The following is a 20,373-nucleotide window of genomic DNA, read 5'->3' as shown; positions in this document are numbered from 1 at the left end:
GACATTTTTGACCTTTTGGGAGACGCTCTTCCTCCTGGAAACACCAATAACCTGAACTAACTGCCAGCGCTGGCCGGGGAAGTGAATGGTAAACAACAAATCCATGGCAAACAAGAGAATATCTAATAATAGGCTTTGGAAAGTTGTCACCAGATGCCAGAATTTGAATGTTTTAGATCCATTTGAGATCCAGACCTGCTTATTTCCACTATTTAAGCTCCATGGCCGCTGGTGACACCGAGGTTTGGCAGAAACCATCGATACATGGACGAGTTTCCTGGTCACCTTTGGTCTGGAAAGGATTTAGCAGAATTACAGAAGAGCTTATAGATGAAGACATGAAGACGGGAGATAAAGAAGACAGAGCCGGGGTTGAGCTCTAATGGTTTTTTATTGCTTCAGAACTGCATCACCTACAGGAGGGACCAGGCTGCTCAGAAAGAAGGGGCTAGAATAAAATCTCTATCTGCTTTATGGAGTGAAGACGAAACTTGCAGCTTATACTTCCTAACGGCAAACTCACAAGGGCCGGCCGGCAGAAACTAAAACAAGCAGGGCGTTTTTTTTATCTCTTCTTCGTCTTTTAAACATTTTGCCTAAAAAAAAAAAAAAAAAAAAAAATTACACAAGACGACAAATTCTGCAGCAAGCAAAAAAAAAAACAAAACAAAAAAAAACAACACTTTTTTGTGATTCTGGTGAAAACAAAACAAAACAAAATAAAAGCATCCTGGAGGATCATTGTCAGGGCTTTTTTTATCTCTTCTTCGTCTTTTAAACATTTTGCCTAAAAAAAAAAAAAAAAAAAAAAAAATCAAATTGCACAAGACAATTCTGCAGCAAGCAAAAAAAAAAAAAAAACTTCCACTTGTGATTCTGGTGAAAACAAAACAAAAGCATCCCGGAGGATCATTGTGGCGGCTTCAGCGACAAGTCTGAAACCTGTAGTGTGGTAAACCAAATCAATAAAAACAAGAGGAAAAGAAAAGGAAGCGCAGCTTTAATGCTCCGGCTGCCGACGGCTACGTGCACAAGAGTCCCTGCTGTCTTCCTCGGCTTTCTTTTCTTTCTAGTCAACACCGTTTACAGACAAACTGCTGAACTCTCTCTCTTCTCTGTGCAGAAAACTTGGCACCATTATGCAGTAACAACAAAAAAATAAGACAAAAAGAAAACAGTTTACACTTTTAAGGACACCCAAGCCTGTCTAAAATATCACATTCAGAACCATAATATTATAGAAATAAGTTAGAGTACGAATAATAATAATGACATAACGTGAGAGTTACATACATATACACATATATGTATATGTATACATACATATATATATATGAAACATTATCTTATATATACTTGCTTGGTCTATGGCACTGCTTAAAACATTCTTGGATAGGCAATAAATCGCTGAACAGGTTTTTTCTGCTGCTCTCCACTCCAGGTTTCCGTGGCAACAGGAACGCCCGCCGTTTCTGTGCACTCTTTTTTTTTTTCAGCATCAACATTTTGGTAAGATTTATAAATTATCTTCTCTTTAAAAAGTACAGCATATAAAATGAAAACTCCACTGATGGTGTCAGGCGTGTTAAATAAACTACGGATGAGATCTATTTTACCGACCGTTTTCGAGGTTTTCGGTCGAGAGAAGAAAAAAAAAACGGCAATAAAACCATCATCAAAGTCTCTCTATGTTATACTGTCAAATGTACAAATAAACCTAAACAATATAGATATACAACTTTTTTTTTTTTTCGCATTGCACTTTTCTTTTCTTTTCTTTTTTTAAAACACCTTAATTAAACATTGTATGGAAAGTAGCTTCTATACACGGAGGCTTTTTACCTAAAAACGGCCGGTTACGGCGTCTAAAAGTGTGTAGTACGACTTGATTTTAGAGTTTTGGCAACGAGGCTTGTGGCGTGGAAGAGAGCCGTCTGTCCGTCTGCTCGCCGCTCTTCTTGCTTCTTCTTCTGTGGGGTTGCGTGGCAACGTCGAGGTCAGCGATGTGAGTGTGTGTGTGTGTGTGTGTGTGTGTGTGAGTGTGTGTGAGTGAGAGTGTGTGTGTGCCGGGGCCTTCGGGTGCTCGTCCAAGTGTTTGGTGGAGGGAGACGGGATGCTGCGTGGACGACGACGGCTGCTCCGCTCAAAGAGTTCGTCTCGGTTCTTCAGTGTTCGCTTGTGCAAAGGTGTGTGTGTGTGTGTGTGTGTGTGTGTGTGAGTGTGTGTTTGTGCGTTTCTCCGGTGGTTCTCACATCGGCGCTTCACGGATTATGTTCTCCCCCCTTTGGCAACACTTCCCTGCGGAGGAGACGGGAGAAGAAGAAAGAAATTTGTACTTCTTCCAACACATACACGTCTTTTCATCTGCACTAGGGATGGGCGGTACGGACTAGAAACTTTATCACCATCATTTCTGGCATTTATCCCCATAACGATAAAAAAAATACAAAAACAAATACAAAAAGTGTCATCAACGGGAATATTTCTTTCTTTCTTTCTTTCTTTCTTTCTTTCTTTCTTTCTTTCTTTCTTTCTTTCTTTCTTTCTTTCTTTCTTTCTTTCTTTCTTTCTTTCTTTCTTTCTTTCTTTCTTTCTTTCTTTCTTTCTTTCTTTCAGGCTCATTTCTTTCTTTCTTTCTTTCTTTCTTTCTTTCTTTCTTTCTTTCTTTCTTTCTTTCTTTCTTTCTTTCTTTCTTTCTTTCTTTCTTTCTTTCTTTCTTTCTTTCTTTCTTTCTTTCTTTCTTTCTTTCTTTCTTTCAGGCTCATTTCTTTCTTCTTTCCTTCTTTCTTTCTGTATTTCTTTCTTCTTTCCTTCTTTCTTTCTGTATTTCTTTCTTTCAGGCTCATTTCTTTCTTTCTTTCTTTCAGGCTCATTTCTTTCTTTCTTTCTTTCTGGCTCATTTCTTTCTTTCTTTCTGGCTCATTTCTTTCTTTCTTTCTTTCTGGCTCATTTCTTTCTTTCTTTCTTTCTTTCTTTCTTTCTTTCTTTCTTTCTTTCTTTCTTTCTTTCTTTCTTTCTTTCTTTCTTTCTTTCTTTCTTTCTTTCTTTCTTTCTTTCTTTCTCTCTCTTTTCTTCAATTTATCGTTTGACAAATTCTTACCGTGGGGAATTTTTTTGACGGTTTATCGTGAACGGTAAAATATCGCCCATTCCTAGTCTGCACCACGTTAATTTTTTTTTTTTTTAAAAGGTGAAGTCAAGACAAAACAAAACAAAATAATGCAAGTTTTTTAAGTCTTAAAATGACCCGAGCATTTTAAGCAAAAAAAATCAAACGGAGAGTTTTATTTTGGAAGTAAAACTCTCCGTTTTGTGAGAGTTAATGGAGAAAACCGAAGCAAATCAAAAGCAAAACAATGACAACAATGGGAAGAATGGTAATAAAGAAAATAATATTTACCACGAAATCACTGCACCACACAACACTTGTGCTTATTTGCATTAGGTTTACCTGCCCCCGCTGCTATTCGGAAGGACAGGAAGACGGGCTGGCGGGAGACAGAGACAGATACAGTCAGCACAGGTGTCAAGTAATGAAGTACAAATACTTCGTTACCTTACTTAAGTACCGTATTTTCGAGACCATAAGGCGCAACTTTTTTTTTTTTTTTTTTTTTTTTAAATGTGCCGGGCGTCTTATGAAACAGTGCGCCGTGTCTATTACCTGAATTACGGTAATGTAAGGCCATGAGAACGGTAAAGGGAGAAGGGGGCGGGTGAAGCCCCCGTGAGTTGACGTGAATGAGACTCCACTGAGCTGTTTAATGCGAAACAGAAGATGAAAACTTTTAAGGATTTGCTTGATGTGTAAAGTGAAATAAATTATTTATTTTTTTATTATTTACTATTAATACAAAATACAATCAAACTAAGTTTTGCTCCGCTCTATTTAAATAAGCACACTTGTTCTGCAGCGCGCGTGTGTTTTGCATGTCGGGAACCGAGGATGCACCTGCCGTGGGTTTGCGGGGTCCGATCGCCGCTTTCCCCGGGGCAGATCCGGCTGAAATGCCGGTGCTCTTTCCCCGGGAGCCCCTACTACAAGTCCATGTGGGTTCCTCCGGTCCCGGCCGGTCGGAACCGTCCACGTTCCCCGGTTAAAGCCGCGGTGATGGGCGCTGCTGCAGCCGACTTCCTGGTTCCCAAAGCGGGATCCGATGACCTGGTTCCCGGCCGCTTTGGGAGCAGAGATTTCTGGGGTCTGTCTCAGGTCGGATCAGCTTCACACTCCGAAATTTGCAGCCAAATCTGTCGGTTACAAACCCGGTACCGGATCCCGACATGCGCGGGTGTGTGTTCGCGGCGCGACACACATACTTACTGGTTTATGTGGCGCTGGCCTGGCGCAGCTGATGGACAGAAACTGTATGGTGATTTTTAAAAGAAAAACTTTGCATAAGACGTTTCCAGCCGGAGTCATTATAAGGGTGAATGAAAAGAGGTGGCTGGATGAAGGGATGATGATGATCAAGAAGCTGAGACAGGTCTGGAAATTCGGACTGGCGCAGCTGAATTAACGGAGCTCCTGTCGCATACAACCCGGTACCGGATCCCCGACAGCGCGTGTGTGTGAGCGGGTCCAGCGCGAGGGTCCCGGGACCGCCGCGGGGGGGGGGGGGCGGACCGGGACCCGGGACCCGGGACCCGGGACCGCCGCGGGACCAGCGCGGGGGAGCAGACGGGGAGCGGACCCGGTCCAGCGCGCGGGGGGGGCGGAGCGGAGCAGGACCCGGGACCGCCGCGGTCGGGATCCGCAGCACAACGGGGTAAGTTTATTTAGTCTTGTGCTTGTCTGCCACACTGATGGACAGAAACTGCCGGCTATGGTGATTTTTAAAAGAAAAGCGTTCCCTAAAGAGACTTTTCCAGCCAGAGTGAAATGAAAAGGGCTGGAGGGATGAGGAGATGATCGGGTGGCTGAGACGGGTTTATGTGCAGCAACCCGGTGGTTTTTTTAAATTCTTTAATGCAGAAACAGAATATGAACCTTTGAAGGGTTTGATTGATGTGAAAAGTGAAATAAAATATCAAACTAAGTTTTGCTTCCGCTGTATTTTTAGCGCGTGTGTGTTTTGCAGCGCGCGTGTCTGCAGCTCCGTCTCCTTAGACGGCGCCTTTTGGGTCGGTGCGCCGTATGTGTGTTTTAAAACCAAAAATGACACACAAAACTGAGGGTGCGCCTTTCCACACAGTGCGCCATATGGTCGTGAAAATACGGTAGACATTTTGGTTATCTATACTTCACTGGAGTAATTATTTTTCAGACGACTTTTTACTTTTTACTCCTTACATTTTCACACAATTATCTGTACTTTTTACTCCTTACATTTTAAAAACAGCCTCGTTACTCTATTTCATTTCGGCCTTTTAAGAATAAAAGAAGGAAAGAAAGAAGGAAGGAAGGGAGAAAAGAATGATGGAAGGAAGGAAGGAAGGAAGGAAGGAAGGGAGGAAGGAAGGAAGGAAGGAAGGAAGGAAGGAAGGAAGGAAGGAAGGAAGGAAGGAAGGAAGGAAGGAAGGAAGGAAGGAAGGAAGGAAGGAAGGAAGGAAGGAAAGAAAAAAGGAAAAAACACTATCCAGTTAAATTGCTCCATCCGGATAGAGTGAATTTGGATGTGGTTGTTTCAGATGTTCTTGTCCAGTTTTGTTCTTACATCCGTTCCCTCAGATTCCTGCAACTAAACTTGGATGTACATTCCAATAAAGGTTAGGATAAATGATAACATGCCTCTGAAGTTTGACTTTTTGCACCATTACAATACTTATAGACAACTAGTCATCATATCTCCTGCTCTCTGAAACACATGTTAATGCTCAATAGTACACATATATGGTTCTTTAATATATTTGCATTATACTAAGATGCATTCATTTTCAATGGCTTTTTTCCCCCTTACATTACTTTTACTTTTATACTTTAAGTAGTTTTGAAACCAGTACTTTTATACTCTTACTTGAGTAAAAAACTTGAGTTGATACTTCAACTTCTACAGGAGTATTTTTAAACTCTAGTATCTATACTTCTACCTGAGTAATGAATGTGAATACTGAAGACACCTCTGACAGTCAGAGAACAGTTTCCCCAGACGGGGCAGGTTTTCCCCACCCATCTTTCTCCCCCACCCCGAGGACACGCAGGTTAAACTCACACGGCCTGCTCTACATTTCTGTACCCGGGTGCTAACTACCCGGGCCGCTGTAAACAGAGGCCGCTGTGATCGTAGCAGCGCTGTGTTTGGTGTGTTTGGTTCGGAGGTGAGGGATCCGGCAGGGATCAGGTCACCTCACACACACAGAACACACACAGAACACACAACCACAAGAATATGGAAAATACAAGTGAGAAAAGTGGATTTACTTTGACTTTTATCCCGTTGCAGATGGATAATAAACGTTATTAAGCTTTTGTGTATCTTTATCTGTTATATCGTGGTGTCTACAGGTTGGGCTGAGGTAAATTTAAGACTTTTTAATACCATTTTCAAACTAAATTTGAGACCAAAAGGACAAGTCACTAAGAAATCCAGAGCTGAGGTCGAGGTTGCCAGATCTGGCTGACAGGTTCCAGCGCAGACGCGATGTAAAACCCGCCGAAATAATTAAAAACCAGCCCAAATCATGCATTCTCTATGTTAAAACCATCAATTATTGAAGGTGTAATAAATTTCAAGCTTCACAACACCACTAAATAGCCAAAAAAAAGTTCAGGCTCGAAAAAACAAAGACTACAATTAAATTGAGGAGATTAAAGCAAATATAATATCAGTGAGTTTATTGTGTACGTTTCTACTTTTTTCTGCCATAATGGAAACTCTTTTATTGATAATTTCTTTTAAATATTTAGTAAAAACCAGGAAAAGCAGCCCAGATTTGATCAACGCGGCCAATTCTATATTTTTCAGCCCAATTGGGTGGAAACTCGCCCAACCTGGCAACACAGATTTAGATTCTCCTCAAAATGATGAAATAAACTTTTTTATATTGACCGGATACATTCCCTCTAAAGTTAAGATTAAAAAATTAAGCACCTTGGATTGAGATTTAAGACAAATTAAGACATTTAAAGGCCTTATTTTAGGAAAATGGAATTTAAGACTTTAAGGACCTGCAGCCACCATGTATATTATTGACTTTCAGAGTCCGAACGAGCCACTTGGAGAAAGAAACATAGTTTTTGTGATATAGATGTTATGTTGTTGACATTTCTGATGCGCCGCCCTCGTGTCCTCGGACGTCCAGGGATCTCTGGACTTGCAGCACCTCGGGGTGCAGGATCTCGTGTCTTTATGAGCCCTGGTGGAGGATCCCGAGGTAAACCAGTCGTAGGGGAGGAAGGGGCTAAACTAAGACGTACAGGTGTCACAAGTCGAGCAGCCCTTGTATTGTCTTCGGGTCAAAATTACCTAATTCTCCTTCTTTCTTTCTTTCTTTCTTTCTTTCTTTCTTTCTTTCTTTCTTTCTTTCTTTCTTTCTTTCTTTCTTTCTTCTTTCTTTCTTTCTTTCTTTCTTTCTTTCTTTCTTTCTTTCTTTCTTTCTGGCTCATATCTTCCTTCCTTCCTTCCTTCCTTCCTTCCTTCCTTCCTTCCTTCCTTCCTTCCTTCCTTCCTTTCTCCCTTCCTTCCTTCCTCCCTTCCTTCCTTCCTCCCTTCCTTCCTTCTTTTTCCCTTCCTTCCTTCTTTCCTCCTGCTATGTCCTTCCTTTTTCCCTTCCTCTTTTCTCCCTTCCTTCCTTCCTTCTTTTCACCCCTCTTCTTTTCCATCTCCTTCCTTGACCTGAAGACAGCACAAGGGTTAGGACAGTGCTTTATGGGAGCACCACGTCGGTAACGGGCTCTGGGTTGGATCTTCACCCATGGGTGCTCGGGGGGCTCGGCCTCACGCCCACGTGGTCGTCCTGAGGGTAAACCAGCCGGTGATGGATGAAGGTTCTTGAATCTCCGACTCTTCACGCTCACAAACTCTCCATTTCTTAATGATACAACGCATCATAAGCTAACCGCTCTTTGGGGAATGCTGATATTCCCATCAGCGCTTGGACTAGAGACTCTCCACCCGTCCGTTCTCCTCAAACACTCAGCCTTTCATCACATTAACATTATTTGTGTTTTTCTCAAACGCCAAATTGATTGTATCGCAAACTTGAGAGGAGAAGACGGACATGAAATATCTGGGCTTCGTCGTGTCTGCGAAGAAATAAAAGTGAACACAACACAATCACAGACAGAGGAGTGGGCGGAGCCCCGGCGTTACCTTGTGGTCCCCCATGCAGACATTGGGCCACAATGTTATCATACACTACGGGTTTCTCTTCATTTTCAGGCTGCAGGGACACAAAATCACACGTGATGGAAAAGAGAACAACAGTATGTTTGATTAGTTACATGAAGACGAGCATTTCAGCGGCGTCACAGCTGTAAAACTGTAAGTATATAAGGTTCATATACTTACAGATGAGAAATCAGTTCAACAAATGAATTAAAGAAATAACTGAGGACCAGGAATGGGTGATATTTTACAGTTCACGATAAACCGCCAAAAAAATTCTCCACGGTAAGAATTTGTCATCTCACGGTAAAAACGATAAATTCCCGTTGATGACGTTAGAAAGGAAGGAAGGAAGGAAATGAGCCTGAAAGAAAGAGAGAAGGAAAGAAAGAAGAAGAAAGAAAGAAAGAAAGAAAGAAAGAAAGAAAGAAAGAAAGAAAGAAAGAAAGAAAGAAAGAAAGAAAGAAAGAAAGAAAGAAAGAAAGAAAGAAAGATAAATTCCCATTGGTGTAGTTTAGTAGTATTTAGTATCTTTTAGAGCAGTGATTTGGCTCCAGAGACTGAATGTGGTGATAGATTTATATTTAAAAAGGTGGAGGTGAATTGGTATTTTTTTTTCGTCATTTTTATCGTTATCGGGATAAATGTCAGAAATTATCGTGATACATTTTTTAGTCCATACCGCCCATCCCTACTGAGGACTTTCAAAATAAGAGTCTGCCCGAGTTGTAAAAATGAGCAGCTGTTTCTCTGCTGGGCGGGTCTGAATGACCTTGGTACAGTAAGTGTGAGACGATGCGTGATGACGTCCAGGGGATTGGAAATGGCGTACTGTACTTACTTCAGGCTCGTGCAACATAAAAATAAAATAAAAGCACCTTTTTTTTAAAGAAAAAGCTTTTTATCTTGAATTCCTTCAAATTAAGAGCCCAGCAGTGCAGGTGAATTCACCTTGAGATGCTCAGTTTTGCCTCTAAACTTGTGCACGGAGCAATAAAGAGAATCAAAAACAAGGATTTAATTCACAAAGTGAGTCCTCCTCCCTGTAATCTAAGAGAACGGCGTTGCTGCATCACCTTCTGCACACGAAGAAGAAGCTCGCCGCCCGTGTGAATCTGCAGACGAGAGTATAAATCACAGTCGTCTGGCCGAACTAAAGACTTTTTAAACGCGCTCAGATCCGCCGAAGGAGACGGAGCGCTCGAGAATGAACCAGGAACCAAATCCCAAATTAAGTTCAGACCAATCCGGCGGCGGCGCCGGGTCAGCTCCCGCCGCGCCTCCACCTCACTACCTTCCCCCGGCTGGGCCACGCGTCGCAGCGCTGAAGCCCCCCCCACCCGTCTGGCTGCCCCCGCTCCCCCCCCGGCCAGCCGGAGATTCATTCATCAAACACACACTTGATAATTTACAAAGGCGGCATAAAATTGTGGATTTTCAGGTTGCGTAATCTTTAGACAGATAAACAAATTACCCCGGGCCCCGGGGCGGAGGCGGCGGGGGGGACGACGGGGGGGGACGGCTCGCTCCGATAAACATTCATTACTGGCGCTCGTGGAGCTGGTGCCGCGCCGCGCAGCCAGCGGGCAACCTTTGGCGTGTTAGGGCTCGGCAAGCAGAAAATAACATGATGGCGAGTTAACCGACCGCGCCATGATAAATGACGCCGCGGCGGCGGGATGTTTACAGGCCCCGCGTCTCCACAATCTGCAACGCCGGCAGCCCCGGAGTGTGTGCTCAGTGAATCATCAGCCAATCCGCCGGAGCACTAACCGCTCCACTCTGTCCCCGCATTACCAGCAATTAGCCGGCACTTGAGGGGACGGGGGTGGGGGGGGGGAATAACAGGCGGCCAGCTGTGAGTCTGTGCAGCCGCCTCGTGGTGCACGGCGTTGGGCCGGTGCTCCGGCGAGGCTGAGGGGTCGCCGCGATGCTTCTGTCCACCAGGAAGGAACTTCTGGTGTGTGGAGGACAAAGGAAAGGCAAACTTCCTGAGGAACCCCCATCTTACCCCCCCGCTGTGGCCGCTACTGTACAATACACGGCTGCAGCTCCTTCACATTAGCAGATGAAAGGCTGCAGGTTCCAGCAGGAAGAGAAAGGGGGACTAGGGGCCATTTATGAGGGCGAGAGAACCGGTGGAGAACGTTGAAGCGGCAGCGGCGGTGGAACGCCGTTTAATCCGAACCGTGTTTGTCTTAAAACAAATCAGATCGGCTGTGCGCCGGATCTGCAAGTAATCCAGCAAACAACGGTGAGAGACGAGCGAACAGAACAGGCTGCAGGAGGAACGGAGGCGGCAGATCGGCCGGGGTTTGTAGCGCCGAAGCCAGCCAAGTGTTGGGGGGGTGGCTTGAAACTCTGAGGAAGATCTCAGGCTCTCTGGAGAACCCGAGGGCCAGAGGAAAACATACTGTACACTTTCTGGTACCACCTTTTCCACCAAACCGGTTCCAGGGCTGAGTCTGGAACCAGGGTTTCTGTTCAATAATCATGTCTACCTCATACAAATATATGTTAAGATGAGCTGTCTTTTGCCTATTTACTGTACATTAAGCGAAAATAACCGAGTCAAATTCCATGTCTTTGTTTGACCTGATTTGGCCAATAAACCTGATTCTGATTCTGTTTCCACTGACAAAGAACTGGCTCCGGGCCATAAATACCGGTTCCAAGGTAGAACCAACTCTTTGCTGGACTAGAGGAAAGAACCACTTACTGTACGTAAGCGGAGGGGGAGTTGTTAAGACCCAAGACTGGGAGACATTTTCAAATAAGAATGAATCTGGATGCAGCAAAGCATCATGGGTCTGAGGAGGAGACAACCTGTCTTTTAGAGATGCGGACCAAGTCCGTATTAGAGCAAGTACGTTGTTGATGCTTTAACTTTCGGGCAATCGCAGCAACATAACTGACGTTTACAGCGACGTAATGACATGGCTCCTCTTAGCACCTGAGGTAATCTTTCTTTCTTTCTTTCTTGCTCATATCTTTCTTTCTTTCTTTCTTTCTTTCTTTCTTTCTTTCTTTCTTTCTTTCTTTCTTTCTTTCTTTCTTTCTTTCTTTCTTTCTTTCTTTCTTTCTTTCTTTCAGGCTCATATCTTCCTTCCTTCCTTCCTTCCTTCCTTCCTTCCTTCCTTCCTTCCTTCCTTCCTTCCTTCCTTCCTTCCTTCCTTCCTTCCTTCCTTCCTTCCTTCCTTCCTTCCTTCCTTCCTTCCTTCCTTCCTTCCTTCCTTCCTTCCTTCCTTCCTTCCTTCCTTCCTTCCTTCCTTCCTTCCTTCCTTCCGCTTTACACAAAAACGTCATCAACGGGAGTTTATCCTTTTTTACCGTGAGATGACAAATTCTTACCGTGGGGAGTTTTTTTGACGGTTTATCGTGAACGGTAAAATATCACCCATTCCTATTGTGAACCAGCACTATCACTGGCCCAGAACCAGTTCTGGAACCACTTTTTTGTGGAAAAGGGGCAGCTGAAAGTTCCACATTATTATTCAACCCCCCCACATGTGAGGTAGCAGAGAAGGGGAGGGCGGCGAGGGCCGTGGAGTTGGACGGTGAAATAAACGTAGTCACTAACTACGACCTCCGAGCGGCGGCGGCTTCTTCTTCAGAACATGAAAGCAGTCGGGTGTGGAAGTGCTCAAAGTGCTCACCTTTAAAAAAAGGTCTCTGGCGGCGGCGGACATGAGGATCCGGTCGCACCAGGCGGGGCAGCGGGTGTTCATGTACTGCTTCCCCTGGTTGCTGTCCTCGCTGTACGGGTAACTGTGGGGGAATCACAGACACGACACGTGGCGTCAGTTACAGCTGAAGCTTCACCTGCTGCTGCGTGAGCCGCACAAAGAGCCGCACAAAGAAACAATAAACACACCGGGCATGAATCACGTAATAAACATGACAGCTTATCGGAGGGAGGGCTCCCAGGAAACAGCAGGTCCATTAATAAGACCAATCATCTGAGTAATCACTGGAATCAAGCGCGGACGGCTCTATCTGCCAACCGCGCCGCACGTGTGTGTGTGAGAGAGTTAGCAATATAAAACATTTAGGCGGGCCTGAGGAAGATTCAGTTGGCCATATGTAAAGCTACATCCCCACACAGTCATCAAAAACAGCTTAGCGTGGCGCGGCAAATGGCCGTGAGAGATTGTATCTGGGAACAGCCGGGAACAATCGCATGATTTAAGCCGCCGCGGCGCAGCCGGAGCCGTCGAGCGGGCGCAGATTTACATTGTTGAGAATTCAATTTGCCCCTTCGGCTCTTCAAACCGCTTCAGATTTACACGCCACCAATCCAATTTGTTTGTCTGCGCTCATCAGGATGTAACGGCAGGCTTACACACTGTAACACCAATCCAATTTGCTCCTCCAGTGCCACGCGTGCTAACCGTAGCAGAACACGACAACGGCGGCGGCAGCGGCGGGCCCTAATGGTGAAATAAACACTCTCTCGGTTGGGATTCTGATTCATTGTTGTTCGCCGAGCCCCGCTGGCTTGATTGGACTTTGTGTTGTAGAAGATTTCACATTTGATTGTAATTTCTCTCATTGCTCTTCAGTGTTTGTGCACAAATGCGTCGGTGTTTGCCGGAGCGAAGCCGCCGGAGTCCCGGGGAGAAACTTCTACTTCCTACGAGGGGGGAATGTGTTTCCCAACGCCTCAGTTTAACGGGATAAACCAGTCCTGTTTCAGGACGGATCTGGGGCAGAGGTGTATAATCCAGGTGCAATAAAGTAAAAATCCTGTCCAGCAGTTGTTCCAACCAATCACTAAACCAGCTCCTCTGCAGGTAGATGGTAGGTTGTTAGTGAAAATCCCTGTTCTAAATGTACAGGCTGATCCACAGGTATGTTTTAATGAGCAAATATCAGTTTAATGTAAAGAAAATTATTTGAGACTGACCCCATTTCAAAATTGGTCTTGATTTAAGATTGATTCAAAACTATTTTTGACATTACAGCACATTCAAGAGGTGTATAATCCAGGTGCCATAAAGTAAAAACCCTGCCATTTTTCTGGATCAGCCTGTATATTTAGAACAGGGGTTTTCACAAAGGACCTACCATTTACCTGCAGAGGAGCTGGTTTAGTATTTGGTTTTATGGCACCTGGATTATACACCTCTGATCTGGGGAACGGGTCACATGACCATCAAGGTGAAGAACTGAATGTTCAAGTCCAGTTGCACGGCTACCCATCCGGTCGTTGTCGAGACATTTAAAGTCTGATTCATCCTCCAGGATCCACAAATGTGTTTGAAAGACTTTACAAGACACTGATCTCCATTAAGTTGGAATAAAATGACATTTTTTTTTTAATTTCTTTGTCCTGAAAACAAAATTATCGCAATTTAATGGGAAGCAGTGTAGCTTGAACGTGTGTGTGTGTGTGTGTGTGTGTGTGTGTGTGTGTGTGTGTGTGTGTGTGTGTGTGTGTGTGTGTGTGTGTGTGTGTGTGTGTGTGTGTGTGTGTGTGTGTGTGTGTGTGCAGTCTCAAGGGAAACATTGTGACCTTTTATCAAATGCTGACAAAATGTTCTGAGGTCTTAATGAAACGTCCGGCATGATCAGGCTCAAATACCACAGGATTACCGACTTGATGCTGAAGAGGGAGGAGTCGTCGCTCATCTCCATCATGTGACATTTTTCATACCACGTCCAGTCTGATTACACAAAACAACAAGTTTCAGTTTAATTCGGGGGTTTTTGATTCGGCAGAAGATGGTTTTAGTACTCGTTATGTGATGTTAATGGACCGGCGGCTCTAACTGTGGGCGGGTCTGGAAACGGCCGAGGACGGCGCTCTTCACAGACGATTCTGAGCTGGGAGTGAATTCAATTTAAGTCCAAGTAAGTTCACTTTAAAGCAAAATTCAGAGGCTCAAATTCATTCGGTTCATTACCAGACTGATATGAATTCGTGACACCTCATACTCTCCAGCTAAAACCCAGAAATGTCGACCTGCAGGTGGCGCTACTGAAGTCAGATCAATAAATGTTGCGTTTCGTTCAGGTCAGTGACGTTAAAAGTATGGCGGCCGAGACCCGCCATTGCTGTAAATAAAATAAACGCTGCAAATATAATAAACGCTTTGCAAATAAAATAAACGCTGCAAATAAAAAGAAACCCCGCTGCAAATAAAAGAAACGCTGCAAATAAAAATAAACGCCGCAAATAAAAGAAACGCCGCTGCAAATAAAAAGAAACGCCGCTGCAAATAAAATAAATGCTGCAAATAAAATAAACGCTGCTGCAAATTAAAAAAAAAACCGACGCAAATAAAAAAGCCACAACGGAAGTGAATTACCGGGGACTATTTTTGCTGATGCACCGGTGATTTTTATGTGAGAGGAGAAGAAGAAGACGAAGGGGACGTAAGTGAAAAGGAAGAAATAAGAGGAGAGCGAGGAATAAGAAGAACAACGAACGAGAAAATAAGTGAAAAGGTTAGTGTTCAACGTCGCTACGTGTAATTTTTAATGTGTTAGGCCAAAAACACCGGTGCATCGGCAAAAATAGTCCCCGGTAATTCACTTCCGTTGTGGCTTTTTATTTGCGTTGTTTTTTTATTTTATTTGCAGCGGGGTTTATTTATATTTTCAGCGTTTCTTTTATTTGCAGCAGGGTTTATTTATATTTTCAGCGTTTTTTATTTGCAGCGGCGTTTCTTAATATTTTCAGCGTTTCTTTTATTTGCAGCGGCGTTTCTTTTTGTTTGCAGCATTTCTTTAATTTGCAGCAGCGTTTGTTTCCGTTTGCAGCGTTTGCAGCGTTACTTTTATTTTCAGCAATGGCGGGTCTCGGCCACCGTATAAAAGCACTTCAGATTAGTCAACAAAGTGTGAATCAATCGTTGCATCATAAGAGGATCAACCTCTGCAACGCCCTGAAATGGTCCAGCGGGTTTTATGAGGCTGTAAAAATGAAACTAGTGGCGTGAATCCTCGGCCGTGTACATTCCAGACAGACGGGTGAGCTGACGTCACACCGGCGATATCTACAAATATAATGATAAAACGTTAGGCGGGGGTCCATGAGTGGGGTTAAGGATGGGGCAGGGGATGATCCGGCCCGCTGCACGCGCTCGGACCCCCCACCAGGTGAACAAACAGACCTGCGGAGAGCTACTTCAAAAACCCCCCGCCTCCAATTAGCATTAATAACACTCGAGCCACGGGGGGAAATGCGCGGGGGTTTTGGTATGCTAATCAAAGGGGCTGAAGAAGAGATCCCGGGATAAAAGCGAGTGTGAAGAATGGGATGAGTGGGCCAGATAGAGACAGGGAGGCAGAGGAGAGGGGGATCAAGACGGATCAGACAGAAAAACGTCTTCAAAGGGCCAGGAGAGCCGCTCGGCTTCAGGGTGGCCCGACGCCGGAGCGGCCGGAGCTTCCTGAGGGGACGGACCGGACCGTCCTCCTATCAGGGACCTGGCCGGCAGGCATGGGGTCATTTTGGTGTTAAAGAGATAGAGAGAAAATCAAGTCCCCCCCTCGACCACTTCAAACAATGAACTGAGAGGTAAACTTCTCCGGACTCTAAATCCCCAACAACCGCCATTAAAGCTGTGTATTAAAGTGTTTCCTGTGCGAGCGGGCGAGCGGCTGCTCCCTCTTCTGTTTCACCGCACCCTCCGCCGAATCCGGCACTGATAACAGGCCTTAATCAAACAGCAAACAGTCGCGCGCCGCGGCCGCCGTGATTAATGTGTCCGAGTGGCGAGTTGCACAAACACGCGGCGGAGAGTAATGGCGCTTTTCCAATAGTACCTACTCAGCCTGACTCAACTTTGTGCTTCGGGCTGTGACGTCATCACACTACAGGCCACCGATTGGTCGGGGGGTTGGAGTCAGACGTCTGAGTCAGGAGGTGGAAATCAACGAAAGAGCGACTCTGACGGATTCTTGTTCATTTTATTCCACCAGCAACAGCAAAAGTCTGTTTGGTGATCCAACTCTGAGGTGCAGATGTTCATAAACCTGGTGCTGAGGAGAGAATTAAAAAGGGATCTAGACGGAGATAAGGAACGACCAGATCTACCAGGAGCTCTGTCACTTCATAGCTGCTCACGGCTCCATGTTACCATGCTGTTTGTGAGAGTCTTATCAGATATTGCATCGCCGCTTGGTACGGTAATTTGTCTGTACAATTAAGGTCCAAGTTGGTTGGTCTCATGCAGACGGCATGGAAGATAACAGGTGTACAGGAACACCCACACCTGCAGTCCACCTATGAGCAGGCTGCTCTAAGGCCGGCCAACAAGATCATATGCGATCCTTCCCACGTGTTACACAGGGAGTTCCAGTTACTGCCATCAGGGAGGAGGTTTAGGGCCCCACGCTGGAGGCTAAATAGATTTAAAAACTATTTTATTCCGTCCTCAATAAGGCTACTTAATAGCAGCAAATGAAATATGGAGGGTGGTTATCTTTGAACTGTGTTATTGAAACAGTATCATCTAGTACACACACTCTGTGGTCTATGTCTATGTAAATATGGTGTATGTTCTTGTCCCTGAGAAGTCCCTGACCTTTGTTGATGTTGATTCTTGTTGTCTGTGGGCGCAGCATGGGTTAAAGCCCAACCAAAATTTACCACACGTGGGACAATAAAGTGTATCTTAATCTTAATTAATCCAGCTGACTTTTCAGCACCACCAAGACAAAAAACATTAAAAAGCTGCTTGAAGCTTCTCTCACTCTCATTTTTTAACTTAATATCGAACACAAGCCACAGACCCAGCAGCACATCTATCATCTCCTCCAGGTTCTACATCTTTAGTGTTGTTGTCTTCTTAGTTTAGATCACACAATCAAATACATCACAGCAGCTTCATCCAACCTCCTACTTCTGATCTGGTTATCAGAAATAAACGAGTGCGAGGTGAGTGGAGTCAGGCTGAGTAGGAACTAGTGTAAAAGTGCCATAAAGGTCCTGGAAGGGGTGCGGGCCGGAGGCCGCCGGGTCCCATCGAACCCGTGCCGTCAGTTCTGATGGCCACTTAACCGGTGATACGTGTGCCTATGCCTCCATGCCGACACCCACTCGCTTGGCTTGGGGTTTAATATTTGACAGGGCTGCCGGTGCACCAGTCCCACTGCGGTAAGAACAGCGCCCGACCCGGAGAGGGTCACCCAGCCTCGCCCAGAAGAGGGAGAGACCGACTGATGTGACAAGGACTTTATCTGTGCCAATGTGTTGCCTGCCCTCTGACCTCTTTCACCAAACATTTTAAGTCATGGCTATTGGAGGAACAACACTGTTATCACAACCAGGCTTAAACTGGTGTAGTTTGTCTTAATGTTAATTATCTGTTTTAATTTGTACGTACCAGGGCAATGTGCAATGCAACATGCACTTTGTATGTCACACAACTTGGATACTCTCAGTACCATAATATTACCATTGCTGGTATTTCATTATTGTAATATGCACTTTTTGCTCAAGTCACTTTAGATACAATCCATACAGCTTTTAAATGCTGCTAAATCTATTTTGCTACCATGTATGTTTTATGTTTGTTCCCTTGTTTGATTGTATTGTTTGACTGAATTGTTTTTATGTTTTCTGTGGGGACTGCAGGTGGAAACTAGCATTTCTGGTGTATTTACAGCACTGCTTAATGTAGTGTTCATTAACATGCATTGTCCCGTCTAAAATAAACTTTGATTTGATTTGATCTGGACTTTGATCTGGATTACGGGACTGGGAAAGACTCAAAAGAAGGAAAGCCCAGGACCAGATACTCCAGACTTCCGTGTCTCGTATTCTCTTATCTTCATATCAAAAGCCATTAACTCAATCTACATAATGACAAAATGACAGGTGAACAGTGGACTATTCACTGGCTGAGTGTTTAACGAGGGTAATATAAACCTGGGAGTAAAGGCAGGGCAGGAAGCCAGAGATAAGAGGTTGTATAAGAGGGACAAGGTCAAGGGTGTCGAAACGGCATCGCGGCGCGTCGGCGGAGCCGTGGGTGCAGAGGTGGGTAGTAGTAACGAGTTACATTTACTCCGTTACATTTACTTGAGTAAGTTTTGGGAAATTTTGTACTTTTAGGAGTAGTTTTGAATCACTATACTTTTTACTTTTACTTGAGTAGATTTGTGAAGAAGAAACTGTTACTCCTACTCCGCTACATTAGGCTACGTTGAGCTGTTACTTTTCTTTTATCCCTTTTATCCGCGTAAGGGTCAATCCCATGACATTAGTGAGTGATTCTTTGGGAAAAATGTTTGTTTTTGCATGTTTTGTCACATTTACACAGACTCAAACACACACAGAGTTTCTATGAGTTCATGTTTGTTCTAGTTCTGCCTGGTTAAAAAAGAAAAGTACAAAGGCTTGACATTTTGTGCTACTTGTGCTTAATTTTTTTTTATTCTGTTATTATTTTTTTATTTATTAATGTACTTGAATTTACTTTAAGATTATTTTAATGTAAGCATTTTTTTATTGTTTTATTAATTTTAATTAATTTTATTGATTTAATTTGCCTGAAGATGATTATTTTGTACTTTTGTCTGTTTGAATGGTTGTGTTAAAAAAAAAAAAAATACTCAACAGTTACTCAGTACTTGTGCTTAATTAATTTTTTTATTCTGTTATTTCATTTATTTTATTATTTATTAAAGTACTTGAATTTACTTTAAGATTATTTTAAATTTAATCTATTTTTTTATTTTTTATTAATTTTAATTTATTTTATTGATTAAATTTGCCTGAAGATGATTATTTTGTACTTTTGTCTGTTTGAATGGTTAAAATAAATCAGACGTTACTCAACAGTTACTCAGTACTTGAGTAGTTTTTTCACCAAGTACTTTTTTACTTTTACTCAAGTAATTATTTGGATGACTACTTTTTACTTCTACTTGAGTCATATTATTCTGAAGTAACAGTACTTTTACTTGAGTACTATTTTGGGCTCCTCTACCCGGCTCTGCGTGGGTGTAAAGACGACTTGCCGCCTCCACATCCGTGTTTGTTTGCTGTTGTCAGGGGAGGCCTGGCAAAACAGCGCCGCATGCACACACACCCACACTCAAAAAGATCAGCCAAATGCTATCAATAAAGCTGAATGTTTGCCCGCGTTTGTCGGGCTGGGAGTTTCGCAGGCACAACATTGGCACAGCGCAGCACAAACAGACTGAAATGCCATCGGCGGCTGGAGCCGTCGCGGCTTTTGCAGCTTCGCTGGGGTTCCACTAGAGCAGGGGTGGGCAACCCAAAATGTTGAAAGAGCCATATTGGACCAAAAACACAAAAAACAAATATGTTTGGAGCCGCAAAAAATGAAAAAAAAGTCTTGTATAAGCCTTAGAATGAAGACAACACATGCTGCATGTTTCTATATTAGTTATAACTGGGGGAAGATTTTTTTTTTCATTATGCACTTCGAGATAAAAGTTGAAATGTCGAGAAAAAAGTCAAAATGTCGAGAAAAAAAGTCAAAATGTCGAGAAAAAAGTCGAAATGTTGAGATTAAAAAGGAAAGGAAAAAGGAAGAAAAAAAGACAAAAAAAGAAAAAAGGAAAAAAAAGAAGAAAAAAGGTCAAACATTTTTGAAGAAACTCCAGGAGCCAATAGGGCGGCGCTAAAGAGCCGCATGCGGCTCTAGAGCCGCGGGTTGCCGACCCCTGGGCTAGATCAGTGGTTCCCAACCTTTTTTCCTTGTCCCCCCTACTTGTGTCTAAGACCAGCCGGGCCCCCGACCCGTATGTACTGGCACCAAAAGAGTAAAGTGATTCGTTACAAATCTTTAATTGAAAAAAATTAACATTAATTATGTTTTTGTGATACATTTCTCTTTGGTTTACCCAGTATACAGATTACTTTTTCTTTCTCACCTTCATTTTGTGTCACCAATGTATAAAATACGCACAGAAAGTAATTGCAAGGACATAAAAGAATTTCTGAAAAATGTCTCTTTTAATATGAGAGCAAAATTCTTTTAACATTTTTCCTTTAACAACCTGTCGGAGTAGTAGTATGATTAAATGTTGAATTAAAGCTGCAAGCAGCGATGAACGGACCCTCGCACTCACGGCCACCGTCCTCCATAAGCATATCAGACATGACACCACCCACGACTTCCTATGT

The 20,373-nt window shown here is 43.7% G+C and overlaps 1 protein-coding gene across 1 annotated transcript in view; it reads right to left on the bottom strand.

The window, feature by feature from the left end:
• Positions 1-772: 772 nt before the first annotated feature.
• The window catches only part of LOC133463714 (inositol polyphosphate-5-phosphatase A-like), a 181,947-nt gene continuing 162,346 nt past the window's right edge, over positions 773-20,373 (bottom strand). The window contains exons 11-14 of the mRNA XM_061745407.1: positions 11,921-12,032; positions 8,250-8,319; positions 3,401-3,488; positions 773-2,298 (exon numbers count right to left, since the gene is read on the bottom strand). Of these exons, the coding sequence (XP_061601391.1) occupies positions 3,448-3,488; positions 8,250-8,319; positions 11,921-12,032 (223 nt within the window). The 3' untranslated portion in view covers positions 773-2,298; positions 3,401-3,447. The remainder of the gene's footprint in view (positions 2,299-3,400; positions 3,489-8,249; positions 8,320-11,920; positions 12,033-20,373) is intronic.

This window comes from Cololabis saira, chromosome 17 (assembly GCF_033807715.1).
Source record: "Cololabis saira isolate AMF1-May2022 chromosome 17, fColSai1.1, whole genome shotgun sequence".
In the NCBI taxonomy this organism is placed as follows: Eukaryota; Metazoa; Chordata; class Actinopteri; order Beloniformes; family Belonidae; genus Cololabis; species Cololabis saira.
This window is presented reverse-complemented; position numbering and strand designations above follow the sequence as displayed.